General features: G+C 51.2%; 1 protein-coding gene across 1 annotated transcript; it reads left to right on the top strand.

The window, feature by feature from the left end:
- The first annotated feature begins 1,080 nt into the window (after positions 1-1,080).
- LOC101630098 (zinc finger protein 14-like) lies at positions 1,081-12,489 on the top strand. The gene is given in 5 exon segments (XM_012733165.1): positions 1,081-1,135; positions 2,328-2,400; positions 8,331-8,455; positions 11,140-11,501; positions 11,503-12,489. Coding segments are annotated over 5 exon segments (1,602 nt in total).
- Positions 12,490-23,691: the final 11,202 nt, after the last annotated feature.

A 23,691-nucleotide genomic window follows, 5' to 3' on the forward strand; every position in this document is an offset into this window, starting at 1 on the left:
TATCTCAGTTGTAATCTTACAAGGATTCTTAATTTTCCTTGTAGAAAAATAGTAGAACACATTGGATCTGTGTTGTGATAGAACATCATAGAGAAACTTGATCTTGAGAAAAATAAAACGGTTACAGTTTTTCAGCATGAGAGGGCCGCTCTGGTGGAAGTGGGGTGACAGTCAGTGCAGCAAGCTATGGGCAGCTGCTTCCTCATGAGTTGATCCCCAGCCAGGGAATGACCCACAGGGCACAGCAGACCTCTCCTGTCTCCCTGCTGCTGCCCTCAGCAGTGGACTTCATCCATCTGCCCATTCTGCTCCCCACTGTCTGGTGATTCCTCACAGCCCCACACCTCTAGCCTGTACCCCAGTCTCGTATGCATAAATTAAGTTATATATGTGTGTGTGTGTGTATATATATATATATAGTTATAAATATTATATTACAGCTTTTATTTATGCATGCAGAGTTGGGGTACAGGCCAAAGGAGCAGGGGTGGTAAGAGGCCCCACCAGAGACAATGGGGAGCAGAACAGGCCGGCTGACAAGTACACTGCTGAGGGGAGCAGCGGGCTGGTCAGGATAGGTCTGCTGCTCCATGGGGGTCACTTCCGGGGTGGGGATCAAACTTCCGCTGAAGTGGCTGCTCTCTCACCCCACCCATTGTACCACCAGGGAGGGCATATCCTTTAAAAAAAGAACATGCTGATCTCCTGCAAACCCTCCCAGCACCCAGCATTTTACTCCTTGTATAAATGACCCTGCACTTTGCATCCAGCAGGACATGGTGTCTCAGGCTTGATGCCATCCTGCTCAGTTTGTCAGCAAATTAAATTACTTTCCTTCCCCTCAAACTTTCCCTTTATGGGCTGTTGGATAACAGCTTTGTCTAAAAACACCTGACCCTAGTGTGGTTTTGAAGACATGGGGTTAAGTAGTGGGGCCCTAAGATTCTCAGCACCCAGTTACCCATCCGTCCCCTGGTGGGTAAAAGTCTACCCCAAAGAGATTGGCCCAACGCAAAACTGAAAGCCAGACACAAGTTTAAAGCACCTTCTGGCTCCTCCCTGGTGGCACAATGGGTAAGGATGGCAGCACTACAAGCTGGCCTCTTCTGCCTCAAGTTCCATCCCGGCCCCGGAGGTGACCACATGGCGTGGCAGACCTCTCCTGACCCGCCCGCTGCTCCCCTCAGCAGTGTACTTCCTCCGTCTGCCTGTTCTTCACCCCTCTTTGTCTCTGGTGAATCCTCTCACTGCCCCTGCACCTCTGGCCTGCACCCCAGTTCTGTATGCAGAAATAAATCTTGAGAAGTGAAGCACCTTCCGGCAGGGACCCATAGGAAAGGGTCAGACATGGCCAGGCAAGTCTGGGAGGAAAAGAGCAAAATCCAGATAAACACTGCCATGGTCTGTATCCCTGTGGATCTTTCTGTGACACAACTATTAATTTCTTACACATAAAACATTTTGTGGACTTGGTTCTAGTTAACTGCTTGTATTAAAACCCTTGACAGAGTGAATGGTGGCAACTGTGAGGTGAAATACATCCTCATTTGTTCCCAAAGAAAGTAAATCTGTGCCATCCCTCTGCAGAGAACGGTGAATTCAGAATATTTCTACTTGCTATAGTTCCATTCGGGGGAAATGACGTTAGGAAACGCTTTGAAATACAGATAAAATTTGCAAAAACCCTTTCCTTATAGTAATACACAGTCGCACACAATCTGTATGAAAACCCCAGGGGACAGTTGAATAAATGTCAGTATATACACACGCGACTTGGCATATAGAGGGTGGGTGGTGAATGAAGGGCACAGGAATGATAGAGGGTGCAGGTGGAAAGGGCCCCAGGGCAGGTCAGAGAAAGGACAGCGCCCACCACCTGGTGGCTAGGGTGAGTGATGCGGGCACCTGAGAGGGCCAAGAGGTCAGTACCTGGCACCTGGGGAGGCACATAGGGAAAAGCAGGTCCGTGCCCTCCCCACCCTTCTACCATCAGCAGGGCAGCCTGGAGGTGGACTCCGCTTCCCTGTGGTCACTGCTGAATAGACCCCAGCAAGTTATGAGCAAGTTATTCGGTCCAGCAGACCCGCGTTGCCATTTTGGGGAGCTTCTTGCAATTTCACTGACGCTGTTTTTGGAGGAGACATAAGATACCTACGTGCATTGGAGTTTGACTCCCAGTCAGGCGCGGGGTGGGGGCGGAGGACAGCAGGGTGGGCGTGTCCATGGGAGCTTCTTGGGCGTGACCGCCCCGCCCCCCACACCTGCCGGCTGCACCTGGCGGCACCCAGGCGCAGGCGTGCAGACGGCCCCCCGCCCCCACCGCCCAGACTCCTTGGTGACCGCCGAGGGCTTGGCGCGGGTGGGGGACTGCGAGGTCCGGACCCGGCGCGAGAAGGCGCCGTTTGTGCTTTGACCGGGGCCTCTTTGGGACCAAAGAGGAGGCGGGAGCCCGCGGCAGGGCCAGGTGAGACCCTGCCCCTGTGGGCGGCTGACTGCGGAGGGGTCTCCTGGGAGGACCCGCGGCGGGAGGGGCTGCGTGTGGGGAACGCAGGGCGCGTTGACGGGCTCGTGGCTGGGCTGCAGGGGCCTGGGGACGGGCTCAGGGCTCAGGCCTGAGCGTGGCGCCCCGGGTCCGCCGCCCCCATGGAGGCTTCTGCGGCGCCGCCTCTGGCGCCTTCTGCTGAGTCTTGGCTCTGGTCTGCTCCTCGGACCTGTGTTTTACCACAGTGGAAGCACCTTAGAGTTTGGGGACCCTGTTATGACAAATTCTGGGTGGCAGGCACGAGGGCACAGCGCCTCCCAGAAGCGTGATCTTAGCAGCTCCCCCGTTTTGCCCGGTGTCCCCCAAGGGAAACAGGTCTTTTTACCCAGGTGCACCTGGAGGCAGATGGTGAAGATTTAACTAGGGTGCTGGGTCTTAGCCTGCCCCCCCCCCTCCAAAGGGTGTTATTTAGATAAGTGATTGACCTCCAACATCAGCTGTGATTAGTTTGGGGTCAGGGGAGGCTCCCCACTGAATAGTTACTTCCCAGCCAACGATGCGCTCTCTGTCCTTAGAAACTAAATTCAAACTCCTTGTTTTGGAAGAAAATCTATCAGGAGGCTTCCTGGGTTCAAATCCTCCCTTTCATGATCTCAGGGACTGTGCCTGCTTGAGTGGAGACTGTGTTCAGTTAGCAGCTTGAAGCCAGGGAGCAAGACACTGCAGCCTCACTCCCCAGAGTGGCTTGGGGAGTCCTCATCTGCCCATACACACTGCAGCATCATTTGTTCTGATTCTGTGCCGTTGGGATGGCACTGAATCAGTATCATGCGTGGGAAGCCTGCACCCATCAGTGTAAGGTTGGGCACCAGCCAAACACAGGCTCTCGGAGGGAGGGAGCAGTCGCCCCAAGCAGAAGCAGGCGTTCGGGGGCGATCCCCTCATGACTTGTTTGTCACCACCAGTTGACAAGAGCCCAGGCAGGAAAATAAGTCCCATTTCCTTGTCAGAATTTCCCACCAGGCCGGTTCTCCCCCTCCGTAGGCCTCTAAAAGCCCCACTTACCTTCCCTCAGTGTGACTTCTCTGGCCTCAACACTCCCTGGGGTCGGTGAACCTCGCCTGGGAGCGCAGAAATAAACCCACTTTTGGTTTGACTGGCCTCACTATCTCTTTGCGTCTCCTCATTGCGCGGAAACTTTCATCAAGGCGCCGAAACCCAGGAAGGCTGCCCGGGGCGCCCGCTGCCTTCCTGCTCCTGGGACTGCCCCTCTTCACTCACCATCAGCCTTGGTCCTGGGTGGAGTCATCTACCTGACCCTCCTTGCTAAGAGGCCCTGCCTCTGGCTATCCACCTCCTCTCCCAACCCCCGTGGTGGACCTAGACCTGGATTTGGGGACACCCGTCCAGTCCAGCCTAGGTGCCCCAATCCTGGCACAGACAAACAGTGGAGACGTCTCTCCTGCTTGTTTGCCCCGTTGCGCAGGCCAGAACCTAATGGGATGCCGCCATCCATGGTTTGGCCCCCGAAGGCCAGAGCAGGCGCTCCTGACGCTGGCCCCCATTGGCTGGGAAAAGGAGCGGGGTCAACCATGGGTGTACACATTTCAAGCCTAGCCCAGCCTCTTCCCCCATGCCGTCTCTGGAACCTCAGGCCAGATACACGCCCTAAGCCCCTCACCTACCGCCACAAAGCTGCTTGGCCTCAGTGGCTCCCACTGGCCCGAACATGGCACTTGTGACTTCACGGTCCTTACCAACCCAAACAAGGCTGTTACTGCAATGGAGATGGTCACAGATCCCGTACACCCAGGCCTTCTTTCTCCTGTGCTCCCATCCTTCCCTCCTCAAAGCCTGTCACACCTTCTAGATCCTTCTTGCCCGTGACACCCCAACTCACCCTGACAAAGTCTCCCCCATAGGTTCTCTTAACACTTTATCCCCCAACTCCCCATCTGCTTTCACCAAACTCCCTGAAAGCAGGGAGTTCTCCGACTGCTCCCCACCCTCCACCTCCTTATTCAGGACTACAGAGACAGCCCAGACAACACGACCCAAAAGAAGATACTTGCCTGCTCTAAATAGGTTCTGCCATCTGCCGCATCAAGGCAAAACAGATAAGACTTTAATGGAAAGGAACTTTAATACAGTGAGTATACAATACAGAAGACAAAGAATAGTTTCCAAATCAAACACCTGAAGTCACGCATCCCCTCGTGGGCAAAAGTCCACCCAAAAGGGATTGGTCCAGAGCAAGGCCTGAAAGCTGCCACAAGACTAAAGCACCTCCTGGTTGGGGCCCATAGGAGAAGGTCAGAAACCGCCAGACAAGTCTGGGAGGAAAAGAGTGACATCAAAATCAAGATAAGCACTGCCACAGTCACCTCCCCACGGGTCTCTCACCCACATCCGTGTCACCCAGTCCAGGGCCAAGAAATAAACACAGTTTCTTCACGTCTCCCTTTGCTCTGTGTGGCTTCCTCAGGCCTCCTGGCTCTCCATCCTGCTTCCTTTCTCCTCAGATTCCTTCTCTTTCTTTTTCTCTTCTCAGCTCCACCCAACCTCTGGGTGGAGCAGGGAACCTGGGACTTCCCCTTTGCCTAGGGACCCCCAGTCACACTCCAACCCGACTTGTGTTGACCCACAGCCTCCGACCCATAGCCTCTGGGTCTTCCACTCCCAGCCAAGCCACCACGCTCGATCTAGGGCTTGGCCTCTCCTATGCCTGTGGAGGGAGGTTGCAGGCACAGAGAGTGTAGTCAGTGTCCAGTCCCCTTCTCTCTGTGATCTCTCAAATTCAGAAGCGCTTTGGCTCCTTCACAAATGACCCTACGGCCTCTGCCTGGGAATTCTGATACCCGACTCGGGCTTATGACCTCACCTGGCGTGATATTCACATCACCCTCTCTTTTCTGACTGCAGCTCTGGTCAGTGAGCCTCGCCTGGGAGCGCAGAAATGAACCCAGATCTCTTTGCGTCTCTTTACTGCGCCGAACCTTTCATTCAGTTATGTGTGTCATCCCAATCAGGGGCTCCCTTTCAGCAGCACATGGCAAGTTTCTCCATGAGACAGAGACATTAATTATATTTGAAGGGCAGGTTTACTAAAAAGGAGAAAACACTTGCATCCCTGGAGGGCAGACAGGCTGCCCTGTGGCACAGGTTTGCTGAGTCCTGGTGGTCGCGGGCGGGCGGGCGGCCTGTGCTGAGGGACCGGCGAGAAGCCATGGCAGGTGCAGTCACAGCCAGGCAGGAGCCTGCTGTCTTGCAGGGGCAGAGTGGGTGGAGAGACGCACCATAGAGGCTCAGGCGGGCAGGACTGCCACCCGATGCCAGGGCAGAGACCGCACTGACATGGTCGCTGGTCGCTTCTCTGGGGCCACACTCCTTAGTGGCGTGCGCTGTTTGCTGCTGACCTTGGAGACCTCTGCAGAATCCCCAAGGGCCTGAGGTTCCCCATGGGCCCATCTCCAAGTCTTCACCCTCAGGGCTGTGTCTCCTTGGGCCCCCTGCCTGTGACAGGCACTGGCGCTCAGCATCTTGGCTTTGTGGCTGGGTTAATGGCCACGTTCCTCCCGCTGCCCCCACCTCGTTGTGGGAGTCAGGTGTTTTTTGTTTTATTTTGTTTTTTAAAGATTTGTTTGTTTATGCTACATGTCTTTTGCAGCAACTTGGATGGAGCTGGGAAAGATCATGCTTAGTGAGATAAGCCAAAAAGAAAAAGAAAAATACCAGATGGTTTCGCTCATAGCAGGAGTATAGTGGACCAGGCGAGAAAATAATAAGAATAATGAATAGCCATATAGCAGAGACATTTTGTGGGGGTGGAGTGGGGAATGGGATCAAAAACGGGGGGTTAGGGGGAGGGAAATGCACGGGACTGTGGTGATGGCACACGGGTGACTCGGTGATGGGAAATCTGCGGGGATTACAATTGAGATGAAAAAAAAATGTACAAAATGATGTAAAAATAAACTATTATATATATATAAAGATTTGTTTGTTTATGCATACAAGAGGTGGAATACAGGCCATGAGAGAATTCTCACAAGAGACAGAGTAGGGAAGAGAACAGGTGGATTGCTGGGCCATGTGGGTCAGCTCCCTGGCTGGGGATCCAACTTGTGCTGCAGTGGCTCTGACTAGCTTCACAGTGCTGTGTTTAACCTGTTGCGCCACCAGGGAGGGCAGGTGTTAGTCTTATGGCCCCCTTCCCAGCTTTCTCTTCTCCGCCATCTTTGGGAACCCAAATGCATCTTGTGTTCAAGCTCCGTGGCTTCGGTACCCTGCTCCTGTCTTGCCGGTAGTTAGTGCAGTAGACTTGCGGAGTTCCTGCAAGGGAAGGTTTCCCAGAGGACGGGCAGTGCTGTCAGGAGAGGTGATTCCTGTACACACGCTCCCACCAGGGCAGAGGGTGTCTACAGTGTCCCTGTTGTTCAACTGGAGATTCTGCAGTGACGTTACAGCCCCACTTTCAGGGACTGAAACCTCAGTTCAGAGGTCAGTGCTGGTGGGATTGCCAGGTGTTACTCCCTCTGCCTGTCCCCCTTTTTTATGATTTATATAGTTGGATAGTAGCTTTATAAAGATGCCATCCGACTAGTGCTGCATGTAGACACGTTAATGTTTCTGCCACACATGTGTTAGCCTTTCAGCATTTTGAGGAAATGTTGTTGAACAACCCTGGAAGGTTTAGAGGCGTAAAGTCATCATCTTCAGAGCTGTGGGACCTTACCATAGCAGAAGGAGCAAAAGTGTGGAGGGGGCCAGTGGACTATTGGAGAGGAAGGAGGGTGCCTTGGGGAGGGGGATGTGGTATGGGAACATATAACTACAGGGTTGGTCCTCTACTTCTGGTAACGTTAGCTCAAAAATAAAAAGATTTGGGCCCTCCCAGGTGGTGCAGTGGGTTAGATCACAGCATTATGATAGTCTTGGCAGCCACTGCAGCATGAATTTGATCCCTGGGGAAGTTACTCACATGGCATCTCCTTATCTGTCCACTGCTCAACTCAGCAGGGTTTTTGAGTAGATCTGTCTCTTCTCCTGGTGCTGTTGCTTGTGAATCCTGTCATCCCCTTACACATCTGATTTGTACTTCAGTTCTTGTATGTACAAATTAATCTTTAAAAAAAAAAAGTTTTGTGTATATGTTGTGGAATACTACTAAGCTGTGAAAAAGGAGCACCTGCAATTTGCGATAGCATGAATAGAACTGGAGGGGGTGGTGCTGTGTGGAATAAATCAGAAGAACACAGACAAGTACTTTTTGGATTCATTCATATGTGGAATATTGAGAATTCTAACACAGGGTGAGGCAGACTCAATGCAGGAACAAAGATTAGAAATGTGAGAGGGATAAAGTCTCAGTGCTGTCAAGCTGTCTCTGGGCACTGTGGAAAGTGGGTTGTGGGGCAAAGGGAGGGAGAGGAGCAAAGCCTCGAGAGGGCCCAGAGAACTATGGTGGAGGATAATGAGCCTTTGGCCTTTGAGGTGGTGTGGCCAGGGAGCTAATCCACTTAGGGCACAGGAGACTTTTCTATGCTCGGCCACTGCTCCCTCAGTGTGTATTTGAGCAGATTCTCCTGATCTGCTCCCACTCTGTCTCTAGGGAGTCCTCTCATGCCCCGCATCTGGCCTCCATCCTACTTTTTCTGTAAACAAATCAATCAGTCAATCTTCCCCCCCCCAAAAAAACACAACAACACTAGTAGGAAATAGCTCCTGCTATATCTCTTATCACACAATATAGAGTTCAGAGCATGGTGCACTCTGTACAGGATAAAGCACACGCAACATAATGAACTCCCAGACTCTGCTCTTCTGACCCAGACCGCTGCCCTTACAGGATGGTGTCATTTGAGGACGTGGCTGTGAGCTTCACCTGGGAGGAGTGGAAGCACCTGGACGATGCCCAGAGGACCCTGTACCGGGATGTGATGCTGGAGACCTATAGAAGCCTGGTGTCCGTGGGTGAGCGACATGTGTGCCTGAATGTCATGTGCCCGGGTAGCTTGCTTGCTTTCTTTTTTTAATATTTATTTTTTGCATATAAGAACTTGAGTGAAGGGTGGGTGCTGAGGTTCACTAGAGACAGAATAGGGAGCAGAACTGGTGGATCGACTGAAATACACTGTTCAGGGGAGCAGCAGGCGAGACAGAGGTCTTTAGCTCCCTTTGTGGGTCAGACCCTGGCCAGGGATCAAACTCAGACCAAATAGGTGATAGTGCTAAGACTAAAACCCTGTTACCAGGGATGCCCATAAAGGCAGTTTGCTGTATGGTAAAGATCACAAAGTTTATGAAATTAGATGTGATTTTATGTAAGCTAAAATTTAATTCAGGAATAAAAAGTGAAAAATTTAAATGCTTCAGATGCTATGTGCACAGTGTGAGTGTACATTTCTCTACGAAATGCTCAAATTTGCCCTCCAATTAACACTGTCTACAAAAATGAATGTCAACAGCCCTGCCTGGTAGCGCAAGGGTTAAAGACGGCACTATCCAGCTAGTGCCAGCCTCTAAGGCGTGAGTCAGATCCCCAGCCAGGGCACAGCAGACCTCTCTTGGCCTGCCCGCTGCTCCCTGCAGCAGTGGATTTCAGTAGATCTGGCTGTTCTGATCCCCAATCTGGTGAATCCTCTTACCCTCCCACATCTGGCTTGTACACCAGTTCTTGTGTGCTAAATAAATAATATTTAAAAGATTGATGTAAGCATCTGCAGTGGTGGTGGCTTCAACCTCAGCTTCTGCCTCATTCTGATGGAGCTAGTTTTTTGTTTTTTTCTTTTTTAAAAGATTTATTTATTTGGCTCTCCCTGGTGGTGCAGTGGGTTAAAGCACTGCACTAAGAAGCTAAAGCCATTTCCGCATGAGTTCGATCCCCGCCTGCCCCGGAGGAGATCCACATGGTGAGGCAGACCTCTCCTGACCCGCCTGCTGCTCCCCTCAGCAGTGGACTTCGTCGATCTGCCTGTTCTGCTCCCCTCTCTGTCTCTGGTGAAGCTTCTCGCCACTCGTGAGCCTCTGGCCTGTACCCCAGTTCTGTATGCACAAGTAAATAAATCGTAAAAAATATTATTTATTTATGCATACAGAACTGGGGTATAGGCTAGAAGTACAGTGGCAGTGAGAGGATTCATCAGAGACAGAGTGGGGAGCAGAACAGACCGACTGAGGAAGTACACTGCTGAGGGGAGCAGCAGGCAGGTCAGGAGAGGTCTGCCGCGCCATGTTGGTCATTTCGGGGCGGGGATTGAACTCATGCGGAAGTAGCTTTAGCTTCTTAGTGCTGTGCTTTAACCTGCTGTGCCACCAGGGAGGGCCCTGATGGAACTAGTTTTTGAACAGTCCAGGTGAACTATGAATTGCTTGGGGACCCTCATTTGAAAAGGATCCCATGTCTTAGAGTCTCGACCAGTGGGGTTTTTCTTGCGATTCTCAGAGTCTTGTTACATTTGAGCTGGCCCTTGACCATGTTGAGGTTCTTTTCCTTTCCACCTTGGACATATAAGTGGCACACATTGTCCCCCAAATTTCATTTTGGGCTGCTCACAATCATTCTAATTTGATATATCTCAATCTCTGGTTCCATGGTTGTTCCTGTAGTATTTTTAAAAACCATGTTGAGGGGTGGCTTCCAGTCTGATCTGTTCCTTGATGCGAGGTCACAGAGGTGAGTGAGGACGAGGAGTTGGAAATGAGACCCCCTGTGTAGCTGCCACCAAGTCTCCACACATCCGAAACCAAAAAATCAAGCAACACTTAAAAATCTGCTGTTGTTATTTTTAAAAAACATTTACTTCATTTAAAGAACTGGGTTTAGGCTAGAGATATAGGGAATGAGAGGATTCACCAGTAATACAGTGGGGAGCAAAGTAGGTGAATCACCTCAGACACACTGCTGAGGGGAGCAACATATGAGGAAGAAAGGTCTGCATTGCCATGTGGGTCAGCTACCTGGTCGGGGATCAAACTCATGCTGCAGTGGCTGAGTGGTAGCTTGATAGCACGGAGGCATTAAACTCTGGGCCATCAAGGAGGCCCCTGTTGTCATTTTTCAAACACAGTGAAACATCAGATGTTTAAGCAAAGTCCTTTATCATTTCTCATCAACAGGACTTTGTGTTATGAAACCTGAGGTGATCATTAGGTTGGAAGCAGGAGCACAGCCAAGGACTGCAGAGAGTCCCCCAGCGGAGAGCCTCTCAGGTCAGTCAGAGCATGCTGGGCAGGTTGGGTGGGAAGGAGCAAGTCCAGAAGGTATGGCCACATGGACCTGTTTGTCAGTAATGGCTTCTCCCATGTCCTGGCCTTAGGACCCTTTGTTCTCCTTGTATTATGGGAGAGATTGCCTAGGCATATAATGAATGAGTGTGGGCAAGTCTGGGTGGTATCAGCACCCATTGCCAAATAGAGGACTCCAAAGAGTAGACTCACTGTAGAAGTGATAAATTGGAGAAAATATTTTTTTAGGAAACCAGCATAATTATTTTCAATGATATTTTGAATTGATACATCATAAATGTAATCTAAGTGTGTATAATTTTAGCAATAACTTCCAGCAAAGTCACTGTTGCAGAACTCAGGAGAGAAAAGCTTAAATATGAAGTATCTGGTGAGAGTTACTGTGAAATATCTGTTCTCACTACAAACAGGTGAGCAACCTTATGAATGCTGGAAGACCTATGAGAATTCAACCCACCATAAAAACCAGAGGACTGTTACAGGGCAAAAACTTTATGAGTGTAAAGAGTGTATGAAAACATTCTCCTGGAAGCCAGCCCTTAAGAGACATCTGAGAATCCACGTATGTGTGAAACCCTATGAATATAAACAATGTCAGAAGTTTGTCCAGCAGAAATCACATTTCACTACACACAAGAAGACTCACACTGGAGAGAAACCATATCAGTGTAAGGAATGTGGGAAAACCTTCTTGTGTCAGTCAGTCCTGAAGATACACCAGGGAACTCACGTTGGAAAGAAATCCTATGAATGTAAACAATATGGGAAAACCTCCTTATGGCAGTCAAACCTCAATAGACATCAGAGCACTCACTCACACTAGAGAGAAACCCTATGAATGTAAAGAATGTGGGAAAACTTGTATGAACAAAGCATATCTAAGGGAACATCAAAACAGTCACACAGAAGTGAAACCCTATGAATGTAGAGAATGTAGTAAATCTTTCTTCTCCCAGTCAGCTCTCAGGAGGCACCAGAGAATTCACACTGGGGAGAAACCCTATGAATGTAAAGAATGTAGGAAAACTTTTTTGTGGCAGTCAGGTCTCAAGAGACACCAGAGGACTCACACTGGAGAGAAGCCCTATCAGTGCAACGAATGTGGGAAATCCTTCTTGTCACCCTCAGCCCTCAGGAGACACCAGAGTACTCACACTGGAAAGAAACAGTATGAATGTATAGAATGTGGGAAAACTTACTTTTTCCAGTCATCCCTCAAGAGTCACCAGAAAATACACACTGAAGGAAAATCCTATGAATGTAAAATTTGTAGAAAAACCTTCTTGTGGCAGTCATATCTCAAGATACATCACAGAATTCACACAGGAGAGAAACTCCATGAATGTAAAGAATGTAGAAAAACTTTCTTAAAGCAGTCAGCCCTCAAGAGACACCAGAGCACTCACAGTGGAGAGGACGTCTATGAATGTAAAGACTGTAGGAAAACCTTCTCCTGTCAGTTAGATCTCAAGAGACACCAGAGTACTCACACTGGAGAGAAACCCTATGAATGTAAAGACTGTGGGAAAAATTTCTCATGGCAGTCATACCTCAAGAGACACCAAAGCACTCACACTAGAGACAAAACCTATCAGTGTAAAGAATGTGAGAGAACCTTCTTGTCACCCTCAGCCCTTAAAAGACACCAGAGCACTCACTCTGGAGACCGACCCTATGAATGTAAACAATGCAAGAAAGCTTTCTTGTGGCAGTCGGACCTCAAGAGACACCAGAGCATGCACACTGGAAAGAAACCATGAATGTAAAGGGTGTAGGAAAATTTGCTTTTGCCAGTCAATCCTCAAGAGTCACTGGTGAATTCACATAGGAGTGAAACACTACAATTGTAAAGAACGTATGAAAACTTGTACCCAGATGTCACATCTCACTTAACATCAAAGAAATTACACAGGACAGTAGCCTTGATTAGCTGAGAATGACCATTAGTTCACAGTTTGGACATTCTTTTTATATTGCAAATTGCATTTTGCTCTTCCACTTAGCACAGGTGGATCCTGCAACCTAACTCTGGCCAGGAGATTTTTGAACACAAGTGAGTGGTGAACATTAATCCTGATAGGTCACTAAATACTCAGCCCTCATGTTTTGTTTTGTTTTTCTTTTAAAGATTTATTTATTTATGCATAGAGGTGCAAGGGATGAAAGGATTCATCTGAAACAGAGGGGGAACAGAATAGATGGATCTACTGAAATCCACTGCTAAGAGGAAGCAGCTGGGAGACAAGAAAGGTCTGCTGCGTTATGTGGGTAAGCTTCCTGGGTGGGGATCAATCTTGTGCTGCAGGGGTGTTGGACAGCTTCATAGTGCTGAGACTTAACCCCAGCACAGCCAGGGAGAATATGACTTTCATATTCTGTGGCCCTGGAGGACATGTGACCTTCCGGTTTACCTTGGCGATGCATTGACTCAAGACTGGTCTCTTCCTGCCCCTGTCAGATAAGCATTCCTCTCTGTTATATTTAACAAGTTTGTCTTGCAGTCTGAGGTGAAGGAAAGACCTCCTAAGATGGAAATTAAACATCAAGTGTTATGTTGATAGCACCACCACACTGACAGGCAGGAGTCGTGGAACAGCATGCTGGATGCTTCTGAAGAGCAAGATCCTGGCCCTTTTGTGTTAGAATAGTCTTATAGCATCATTGTGTGGGGAAGGAGGACAAAAAGGAGTGTGGAGCTAGAAGAGGTGCTCTGGGCTCGTCCTCCGGTGGAATCTGCCCAGGCACTCCACTCCTCTGCTGATGACTGGGTGTTGTTTTTGAGATCAAGCCCTAGACCTGCAGCCAAGGTTTCAGTGTTATCTAGAAGGTTTCCAGCAATTGGCTTCTGGGGTGTCCTCCCCACCCCGAGTTCCCAGTCTAACCTGGTGATGCACACCCTTTTCAGGGTCACCAAGCTTTCTGCTCTTGATTGGTTTGAAAGGCACCTTGCAGGGTTGGGCTCCCATAGCTGATGACTGGAAAGTTCTGACTGTGTATATAGGATGCTGAGCCATAGGTGACCCTACTGGTAGCTGAACAGACTAATTGGGATTACACACACACACACACACACACACACACACACACACACACACACACACTTGCATTAGAGCAAGCTGGCACCCCCCACAATCTCTGTATCTGTGCATTAAAAGGACATGAAGCCCTTCCTGCCTCCCCTTTGCAGACCCACACTGACCTCCCTTTTGTTAGTGCCTTCGTATAAATGTCCCTGCTCCCTGCCAAAGAGCATGTCCATGGTCTTTCAGACATGAGTCTGCTGTCTTCAGTTTTTTTTTTTACAAATTAAACTACTTTCTAGCTCCTCAAACTCTATTTCTTTTCATTGTACGAGAGAAATGCAGGCTGGTGTTTGATAACAGCTTCATCTAAATGATAGGCAGAAAGGATGCCCTGAATGACCCCGGGCACAGGTTTTGGGGACCCCACCCCCACTCCAGACCTAAGAACTCAGGAACCTGGAACTATAAATCCCATCATGTCATCACAGAAGAGAAGGTGATGGGAAATGAGGGTACAGTTGAGCCTGCAGGTCTGGCATCTAACGAGACACATGGTCCTTGAGGGGCTGTGGTGCTTGGCTTTCTGCCAGCCTGTAACAGGGTGGACCCAGGAAAAGGGGAGGTTCCAAGTTCCCTGACCTACCCAGAAGGAGGGTGGAGTTGAGCAGGAAGAAGAATCTGGAGAGGAGACTGAAGGGGAAGGAAGTGGGACCGACAGAAGGCACAGGAGCAGAGGCTTGTGAAGAAGCAGCTCTTGCCTCTTGGCCCTGCACTGGGTGACACGGACGTGGGTGAGAGACCCGTGGGGAGGTGACTGGCAGCGTTTATCTTGATTTTTTTTTTAAAGATTTATTTATTCATATAGAATTGGGGTACAGACCAGAGATGCGGAGAGTGAGAGGATTCACCAGAGACAGAGCAGGAAGCAGAACAGGCAGATGGATGAAGTACACTGCTGAGGGGAGCAGCGGGCGGGTCAGGAGAGGTCTGCCGCGCCATGTGGTCACCTCCGGGGCAGGCGGGAACCGAAATCATGCGGAAGTGGCTTAAGCTTCTCAGTGCTGCGCTTTAACCTGCTGCGCCACCAGGCTGCGATTATCTTGATTTTTGAGGTTGCTTTTCCCTCCCAGACTTGTCTGGCCGTTTCTGACCCTTTTCTATGGGTCGTGGCCAGAAGGTGCTTTATTTAGTCTTGTGGCAGCTTTCAGGCCTTGCTTGGGCCAGTCCCTTTGGGTGGACTTTTACCCACGAGGGGATGGAGGACTTTGGGTGCTTGATCTAGAAACTACATTTGTCTTTTCTGTATTACACACTCACTGCATTAAAGTTCCTTTCTATTAAAGGTCCTATATATTTTGATGTAGCGGATGGCAGAACCTATTTAGACACTTATTTTTCTGTATAAATCCTCTGACCCCTCCCAAGATACAAATTCCAGGCTGCACACAGACAGCATACACCTCCTCAACCACGCACCGCTGTCCAGTCTAGCTCATCTTCCTCTGCACCCAGTGAGTTCCTGCCTCAGCCCATCCTGGGACGAGCCCTACACCACAGATGAACAAAATGTGCTCCCAGACCCTCCAAACCTGGTGGGCAGACCCATACCTGGCCCTCGTCACCTGGCTGTAAAACGCCAGGGAGTTGACCACTGGCACAGGTATCCCAGATAGCCGGGTGCTCCAGCAGTCAGCTACTGGAGCTGCACCCCTACTTGGCACCTGCTCACCATCGAACGGGATTAACCTTGCACCTTGGCCTCACCTTCCCCACACCACCCCACATCAGCAAGAAATAGCCAGAAAGAATGCTTCCCCCCATGCCATAACTAAGATGTCCGAATGTAAGGTCGAAGCGGCTGGACAATTCTGGGGCGGGAACCTTGAATTGGGAGCCGTCTTCTGGCCTCTCCTAAGTTGTGGGAACCGCCTCCCTGAGAATCAACCATTCCCGGATGGCATATTGGTAAGCGTCCCTGAGTAATCCCCTGTACACACAGCCATGCCCTATAAAAGCTTGCCTGTGTTCCCTAGCGGGCGCGACTTCTCCACACCCATGGGGGTCAGTGAGCCCCGCCAGGGAGTCCAATCAAGGTATGTTGAGTGTGACCATGTAACAGGTACAGATTTCATGGACTCCGCCCCCACTCCAGATACTGGAACTCCAAATCCCATCAACACCAAGGAGAAGCACGCTGGGATGTGAGGGCGGAGCTGAGCAGCCAGGTTGGGATAAAACTGGACATGTGGGCGTGGGGGCCTCTTGGCCTGGTGGTTCCTGGCTGGTCGTTTTGGCTCTCGATCAGTTTTCAGCGGCTGGCGGAGTCCAAGTCCAAGTCAGCTGAACTGGTGGGACATTCTAGATAACTCGTATTTCTTTTTTTCTCTGGGTTGTTCCTTTACCTTTCTTCTTGTAAATAAACCCATTATCGAACCTTTTTGTGTGTGTCCATAATACGATTGAATCTTAAGCACGCGGGTGAGGACCCACGGACAGGCAACCCAGTTCACATATACCACAATGGCCGAACCCAGGGCCTTGCATTGAGGTGTAAAAGCACCATTGTCAATACCACAATGGCCAGAACCAGGCCTTGCATTCAGGTGTAAAAGCCACATTAAAAAAAAAAACAAGCAGGGCCCTCCCTGGTGACCCAGCGGGTTAAAGCACAGCACCGAGAAGCTTAAGCCTGATTAAGTTGATTTCCGCCTGCCCCGGAGGTGACCACATGGCGCAGCAGACCCCTCCTGACATGCCCGCTGTTCCCCTCAGCAGTGTACTTCGTCGATCTGCCTGTTCTGCTCCCTGCTCTGTCTCTGGTGAGTCCTCTCTCAGCTCCTGTGCCTCTGGCTTGTACCCCAGTTCTGTATGCATAAATAAATCTTAAAAAAAAAAACAACAACAACCAAAAGCCTGTATAAGAGACCCTTCCCCCTACAGCACTAAGAGCCCACCCTCGGGAGCGCTGGCTCAGCTGTGCCCCAGGGAGCAATAAAGTGCCTTTCCAGCCTTTCTGTCTCCTGACATTCTTCCGTGCGGCCGGACACAGAAATCAGGACAAAACAAGTTATTGCATGTCAGAAACTGCCTGGATTGCCATCTCTCTCTCTCTCTTTTAAGATTTATTTGTGCATACAGACCTGGAGTACAGGCCAGAGGTGCAGGTGCAGTGAGAGGAGTCACCAGAGACAGTGGGGAGCAGAACTGGTAGACTGACGAAGTACACTGCTGAGGGGAGCCGCAGCGGGGAGACAGGAGAGGTCTGCTGCACTGGGGATCAAACTCGCACTGAAGCGGCTGCGCCCTAACCTGTGGCTCCATCAGGGCCATCTCCATCTCTTAACTGCACCAAACCTTAAGGCCTTAAGCCTTAAGGCCACATATTCTAGAGTATTAAATAAAAATTTTCTTTATTTTTGTATAGGCCAGAGGTGCAGGAGTGGATGAGTGAGAGAGATGGAGGATGATAGAAAAGTTGGAAAGGAGGCTCCATTAAGACCAGAAACCTGGCTCACACAATGCTAGGAGCTGGAGTGGGGGGCGGGGTAGGGTAAGATTAACATAACCATTCACCTAGCTACAGGCACTTCCTTTACCTGGGTTCCTGGTGTGGGGTCCTTGGCTCAATCTGGGAAAGGTTTCACCAGAGCTCCCCTTTCAGCAGCAAGCTGCGAATCTCTCCACGAGATAGACTCAGTTATATTTAAAGAGCAGGTTTATTAGGGAAAAGGACAGGAGGATTGGACACTTGCATAGGCACAAGCAGGCAGGAAGAGCTGCCCCGGAAGGGACAGGCTTGCTGAGAGAGAGGCCTGCATGGTTCCAGGCGGGCACCTTAGGGCTGTTGTCTCCACTGAGGGAGGCCAGTGCAGAGAAGTCCCGGCATGGTGCAGGTCACGGGCAAGCAGGAGGCTGCTGCCCTGCAGAGGGAGAGGGTGGGTGGGCAGAAGCACCTGCATGGGCACAGGTGGGCAGAGGACTGCTTCCCGGTGCTGGTGCAGAGACTGCCCTGATACAGACAGCTTCTCTCTGGGTGGGGCTCACTCCCTGTGAGCCTTGGTTTGTAGGCCTTGAATAGAATCTGAGAGGACAGGAGATTCCCTAGGGAGCTTCCTCTCCAGGTCCTTATCTTTTTCCTTTTGGGTCTGAGCTTCAGACACAGCCCCCAACAGTCTGTCACCTGCTGGGACCTGCTGCAGGCATCCCGGACCCCTGGCTTCTGGCTTTGGCATCATGCTTTGGCGACTGAGGAGCTTTCATGGCTGTGTCAGTTGCTGCACTGGCCCCTTCCACGCATTCCCTTTGTGTGACTCAGTCTTGTGAGGCCTCCCCTGCATTCCTGCCTCCATCAGAACTAACCTCTGTGTGGAGAGGACACTCGCCTGGGAAATTCACTGGTGCTGCCAAAAGGGAAAAACCATGGCAGAAAGTGTTCCAGAGTGAACCCAAGTACCCCGTGCTCTGAACTCAACATCTCAAAACAACTTCAAGAGGATAAAACCAGAGACAGAGAGGGGGGCAGAACAGGCAAACTGACTGAAATTCATTGCTGAGGGGAGCAGCAGGGAGACAGCAGAGGTCTGCCATTCCTGTGGGTCAGGGCCAGCTGCCAGACTGCTGATCTAACTGGACAGACCAGTGACACACCATGTGTCTTAACCCCTAGGCCATCAAAGGGGCCCTCAGGTCACATTTTCAAAGACAAATTTATTAGGAAAAGGAAAGGGGAAGACAGGCTCAGACTGGAGGAAAGAGCAGCTGGGCCTGTTTTGGAGGAGAAAACTGGGTGAAAAGAAACGCCCGCAGGTCAGGCGAGGGATGACGCGGGGTGGAGGGGACAGAAGGGCCCTGAGGCGCCAAATGGAGAGCAAGGCAGGGCGCCCCCGGGTGTGAGGCTGGGAATGCCGAGCGTGAAGGCGGGGATGTGGGGGGTCGAGAGGGTTTAGCAGGGGAGAGGGGTGAGGGGCTGTTATGTGAGCTATCGAGTCGCTGTCAAACAATCGGGAGCTTGCGATCAATGCAAAGGGACTCGGGGGCGTTTGTAATATCTCCCAGAAATTCTAGGCTAATCGTGTTTTCAAAGTAGGACCCGAGCTCCCGGGGGCGTGGCCAGGGGTGAGCCCCGCCCCCCCGCGCCGGCGCGCTGCATCTGCACGCCCCTCCCGCCTGCCCCGGGGCTCAGTCGCTGGCGGTCTCCCGCGCTTTGGCTCGCACTCGGGGTGAAGTCCCTGGTAGCGTGCACCCGGATTCTCAGGACCCAGCGAGGAGACGCCTTCTACTCTTGGATCTGTTGGCCCGGAGAGGACAGGAGAGCGCAGGGTGAAGAGGTGAGAACCCCATGGGGCGGCGCACGCTGCGGGGTCCAGCGGAGGACCCAGTGCCCTGTAGGCAGGATGCGGAAAACTGGGAGGGCTTTTGGGGTTCGCTGTGGGGCTTGGAGGAGCACAGGGGTTCGGGTTCTCTCCTGCGCGTGCCCCGCGGTGTCCCCGTCCACTGACTGACGAGCGCGCCTGCCCGGGTTTGCTCCCGGCTCCCGTCACCTCCATGGCGCCCGCGGCGCGGGGTCTCGGGGCGTCTGTCCTGCTCCGCCGTCGGGGGGTGTCACCCCTGTAGGCGGACGGTCAGTTTTGGGGAGGCGGTGTGGGCTTTCCTGGGGTCGGCATCCCCCGCCCTCGCCCAGGTCCCGCGGGCAGGAGCGCAAAGGCAGGTGCAGACCCCAGACGGGGCTGCTGCCCCTGCTCCCTCCAGGGCGCCTGCCCAGGGGGCGCCCGTCTCCCCGCCCCGCTGTGGCCCCGGAGGCAGATAGGGAGGGCTAACAGTGGGCGCCGCCTCGGGGTCTCCGCGGGGTCCTTAGGAGGAAGAGGTTAAACCCCCTGGACTTCCTCCAGCCACCCTTTCCCCCAGCTCGGGTTGGGGGCAGGGAACTAGTTTGGATGAACCCCAGAACCTTTACACCCTTAAAGTTCCTGTCTCACCCTCCCTATAATCTCCATTCAGCCTTATATTTTGGAATAGTTCTTACAGAATAAAATCCGGCTGCTGCTGGGTCTAACCCTCAGTTTAGGGCCCTCCCTGGTGGCTCAAGGGTTATAAGTGCACTGGGAAGCCGTCTGCAGCCTCTTCAGCTAGAGTTAGATATCCCGCTCAGGGGGCCGCCCCACGTGGCGCGGCAGACCTCTCCTGACCCGCCCGCTGCCCCCCTCAGCAGTGGACTTTATCAATCTACCTGTTCTGCTCCCCACTCTGTCTCCGGTGAATCCTCTCACCCCCACTCCACTCTCCCGCCTCCCCCCCCTCGATCTGTATCCCAGTTCTGTATGCATAAATAAATCTTTGGGAAAAAAATAAAACCCTCGGTAGAGTGAATGTTGGCAAACATGAGTTAATACAAATATCCTCTCATTCATTCCTGAGGGGAGAATAAATCTGGACCATCTTTCTGCAGACAACTGTGAATTCAGAACATTTATACAGCTTGCTATAGTCATTCTATCTGGGAGATATTGGGAGGTATTGAAAGTTTCCGCACAGTTATGAGATGAGACCCAGGGAAAGTTTCTGAAAAGCAGGAACTTGATTGCAATACCAGGAGAGGTTACCCCCCCACCCCACTCCCACAAGTGTCAGAGAAGTCGCGCCCCCAGGGAACACCGGGTAAGCTTTTATAGGGCATAGAAGCTACTTTGCTTTTTCAGAGACGATTACTCAGTTTACCAATATGCCAGCTCGGAGGAGCTGATTCCCGGCATGCCGGCGGTTCCAGAATTTAGGAGGCTCCCAGGATTCAGACATTAAGAGCCGGGAATTCCAGGTTCCTGTCCCAGCCTCGCCCCGGCTGCCTAAGTAATGGTTTTTACTACTTACTTCCTGCTGATGTGGGGCGGTGTGGGGGAAGGTGAGGCCAAGAAGCAATTTAAAAAGGCCGGGTTCGTTGGTGGGGAGGGTCGGCGCCAAGGGAGTGCAGAGAGAGAGTTTTATACCCAAGGGTAGTGATGCTGGCTGGTGAAGGTTGGAGCTGGGAACAGCCAGGACAAAATGAATGCACCTTCCTAGGGCCGGGCGACCCCCTCAACCCCCCCCCCCCAACGGCACAACCGGGAATGTGGGCGGAGTCCTGCTGCCCGGACATCTGCCTCCTCCTGGACTCTGATCTGTAGTCACAAGGTGGGGGGTGGTGTTTGTGCAGATGGACCCCCTGTGCCGCCCCAACATTCCAGCCATTTTTGGTGTTAATGGGCACTGTCTTTCTCTGCCTGCTTACTGCTGAGTAGGGTCATTGAGGGGCTCTGGCTGGAATACTGGAGTGTAGGGCAAGTCAGTGACTGGGGTGCAGGATCTGTAGGCAAAGGTTGACAAGGTTGGAGCAAGAGTTGATTAAAAATAGGCCAGGTACCTTCTAGGATTCGTCCTGTATGTACTTAAGGATGCAAGGGCTATCATTAAGCGCAAGAAAAGTGTAGAGTGGACCCCAAGAGGGAGATGTGCTGGACTGGATGGCAGTGCAGGCCTCTGAGGAGAGGTGTCTCCTGGCTCCCCGTGTGCAGCCTGGAATTTGGATCTTGGGCGCAGTCAGAGGGTTTACAGAGAAAAGTGTGCAGCCTGGAATTTGGATCTTGGGAGGAGTCAGGGTTTACAGAGATGGAATTGAAACACAGGTTTTTTGAAGCCAGTGGTCTCAGCAGTTCCAGGGTTTGGGTGGGATTTAAGAGCAGAGGCCATTGGTTCAGAGAGAGATCTTGGAGGAGGCTGGAAAGGAATGAAGTACAACTGGCTTTAACTATGAAGGAATACACAAACTTAAGAGCAAGTAAACAAGACTAAAATTTCCAAATATGTGAAAAGGGGTTTTCATATGGTTTCTGACCAGAGTTAAAAACAGTTCAAGAATATTTGCGTTGTTACTGTAGATAAAAAAGAAATTCAGGTTTGGTTTTAAGTACTGATATTAAGCTTAGCAAGTCATTCTAGCACATAACTTCTTTACGTCTTTCAGACTTTCAGTACTTTCTTTACCTCCTTACCAATCTCGCAACACTTTCTTTTGCTTCCTAATACCTTCAAAATAATTATTTCCTACATAGATTTATTTATGTAAGTATATAGATAGAATCTGGGGAGCATCCGAGGTGCAGGGATGCTGAGAATGTTCACTAGAGAGGGAGTGGGGAGCAGAACAGGCAGATTGTCAGCAAAGTCCGCCATGAGGGGAGCACTCCCTGCGGGTCACCTCCCTGGCAGGGGTCCTAGCCCTGCCGGTAGCTTTGTAGCACTGTGCTCCAGCCCATTGCACCACCAGGGAGCCCCCAGTATTTCTTTTTTCCAAAGATTTATTTATGTACACTGTTGTTGCTATCCCATGAGGGATATCCCACTGAAAGCAACTTAGGAGACTCAGAGCAGCGAGAAGGTGAAAAAGGAGTCTGTTTATTGGGTGGGCCCATGAGTATAATATATAGGGTCTGACATGCCTTGTACTGGAGAAAAACAGGAAGTGTACCCCATGGGGGTGGGGTGCATGTTTGTACAGGGACTGGGGCTTTTTGCAGTTTCTGCTAAAAACAAGGTAGGGGGCTGCAGCTGTTTGCAGGACAGAGTGTACTGTGCTCTGCAGGCTTGTTTGTTGGCCTTACTGGGGAGTGTGCTCACCCATGCACAACGTTAGCCAGGGCGAACAGGTGCACAGGTGCACGTGAGTGAGGTCCTGCTGAGTTAGCCACAGTATACAGAACTGGGGTACAGGCCAGAGGTGCAAGGGCTGTGAGACAGAGCGGGGAGCAGAACAAGACCAGATCGATGAAGTACACTGCGGAGGGGAGCAGCGGGCGGGTCAGGAGAGGTCTGCCCACCATGTGGGTCACCTCCCGGCCAGGGAATGAACTCATGCTGACATGGCTGTAGTGCTGTGTTTTAACCTGCTGTGCCACCAGGGAGGGCATAATATTTCTTTCTTAATAAACGCACTTCACTTTACCCATCTCAGTTTATTTGTGTTTTGAGTCATGACAGATAATACCTTGACTTTTTGGCTAAAGAAGTCAGGGCATTCACTGGGAGAAGAGTGTCCCCTCTCCAAGAGGAAAAGAGTAGATCAGTTCTTGGAAAGAAGCTTTGGTCTGGAGCAGATCTCAGGAAGGGGGTTGAGGTGCTGAGGGTGGTGATGACAGAGTCAGGGAGATCAGAGAAAGAACACAAGGAATCCTGAGGAGAGGACAGTTTGTGAGTGTCTGAAGAGCAGGAATCAGAAGAGTTAAGTGGAGGAGTTGTTACAGGGTAGCCCAGAGTGGACTGGGCCCCCTGTCTGTGGGGCCTCACCCCCCCTCCCCCCCCCTCCCTGCTCTGCTCACAACTCAGCTATACTGCAGGGACACACAATACAGGTTTATTTACAAAAGGGGAAAGAAATAGGAAACAACACAGGGAAAAAGAGCAGGATACAAAGTAAGTGGAATACCTTATGGCTGGCTGACTGAACACACCAAGTCACGCGGTCCGGAGAGCTGCTTCCCAAGCGAGCCAGCGAGAGACAGAGAGCCAGAGCCACCACCAGAGCCAGTGAGCATGAGAAGCAACCGCGCCCTATTTATCCCCCCAAAATGTCCCAGAATCCATTCCTGTTAGCTCTGTCCTGGGGTCCTGCAGTTCTCTCCCTGGTACTTCTGGGAGTTGTAGTTTCCAATCCCTGGAGTAATGTGTAGAGTCCAGAAGGCTGGAGTAGGGGGTGGGGTCCATAAGACTCTGCAGAGCTCCTTTAGGACATCCTTCCCCTTAACAGAGTCACAAAGGAGAAGAACTTGGAAGGTATGACAGGCCTTAAGATGGGAGGGTTGTGATGCAAAAGGAAAAAAACCTGGATACAAGGCATCTCTGACCATTGATTGTGGCGACAGAAAGTGTTGAGGTCAATAAGGACCTAAATGTGTCATTTCTGGCCTCCAGGAG

The sequence above is a fragment of the Condylura cristata genome, unplaced genomic scaffold (genome assembly GCF_000260355.1).
Source record: "Condylura cristata isolate star-nosed mole 26May11 unplaced genomic scaffold, ConCri1.0 scaffold00039, whole genome shotgun sequence".
Lineage (NCBI taxonomy): Eukaryota > Metazoa > Chordata > Mammalia > Eulipotyphla > Talpidae > Condylura > Condylura cristata.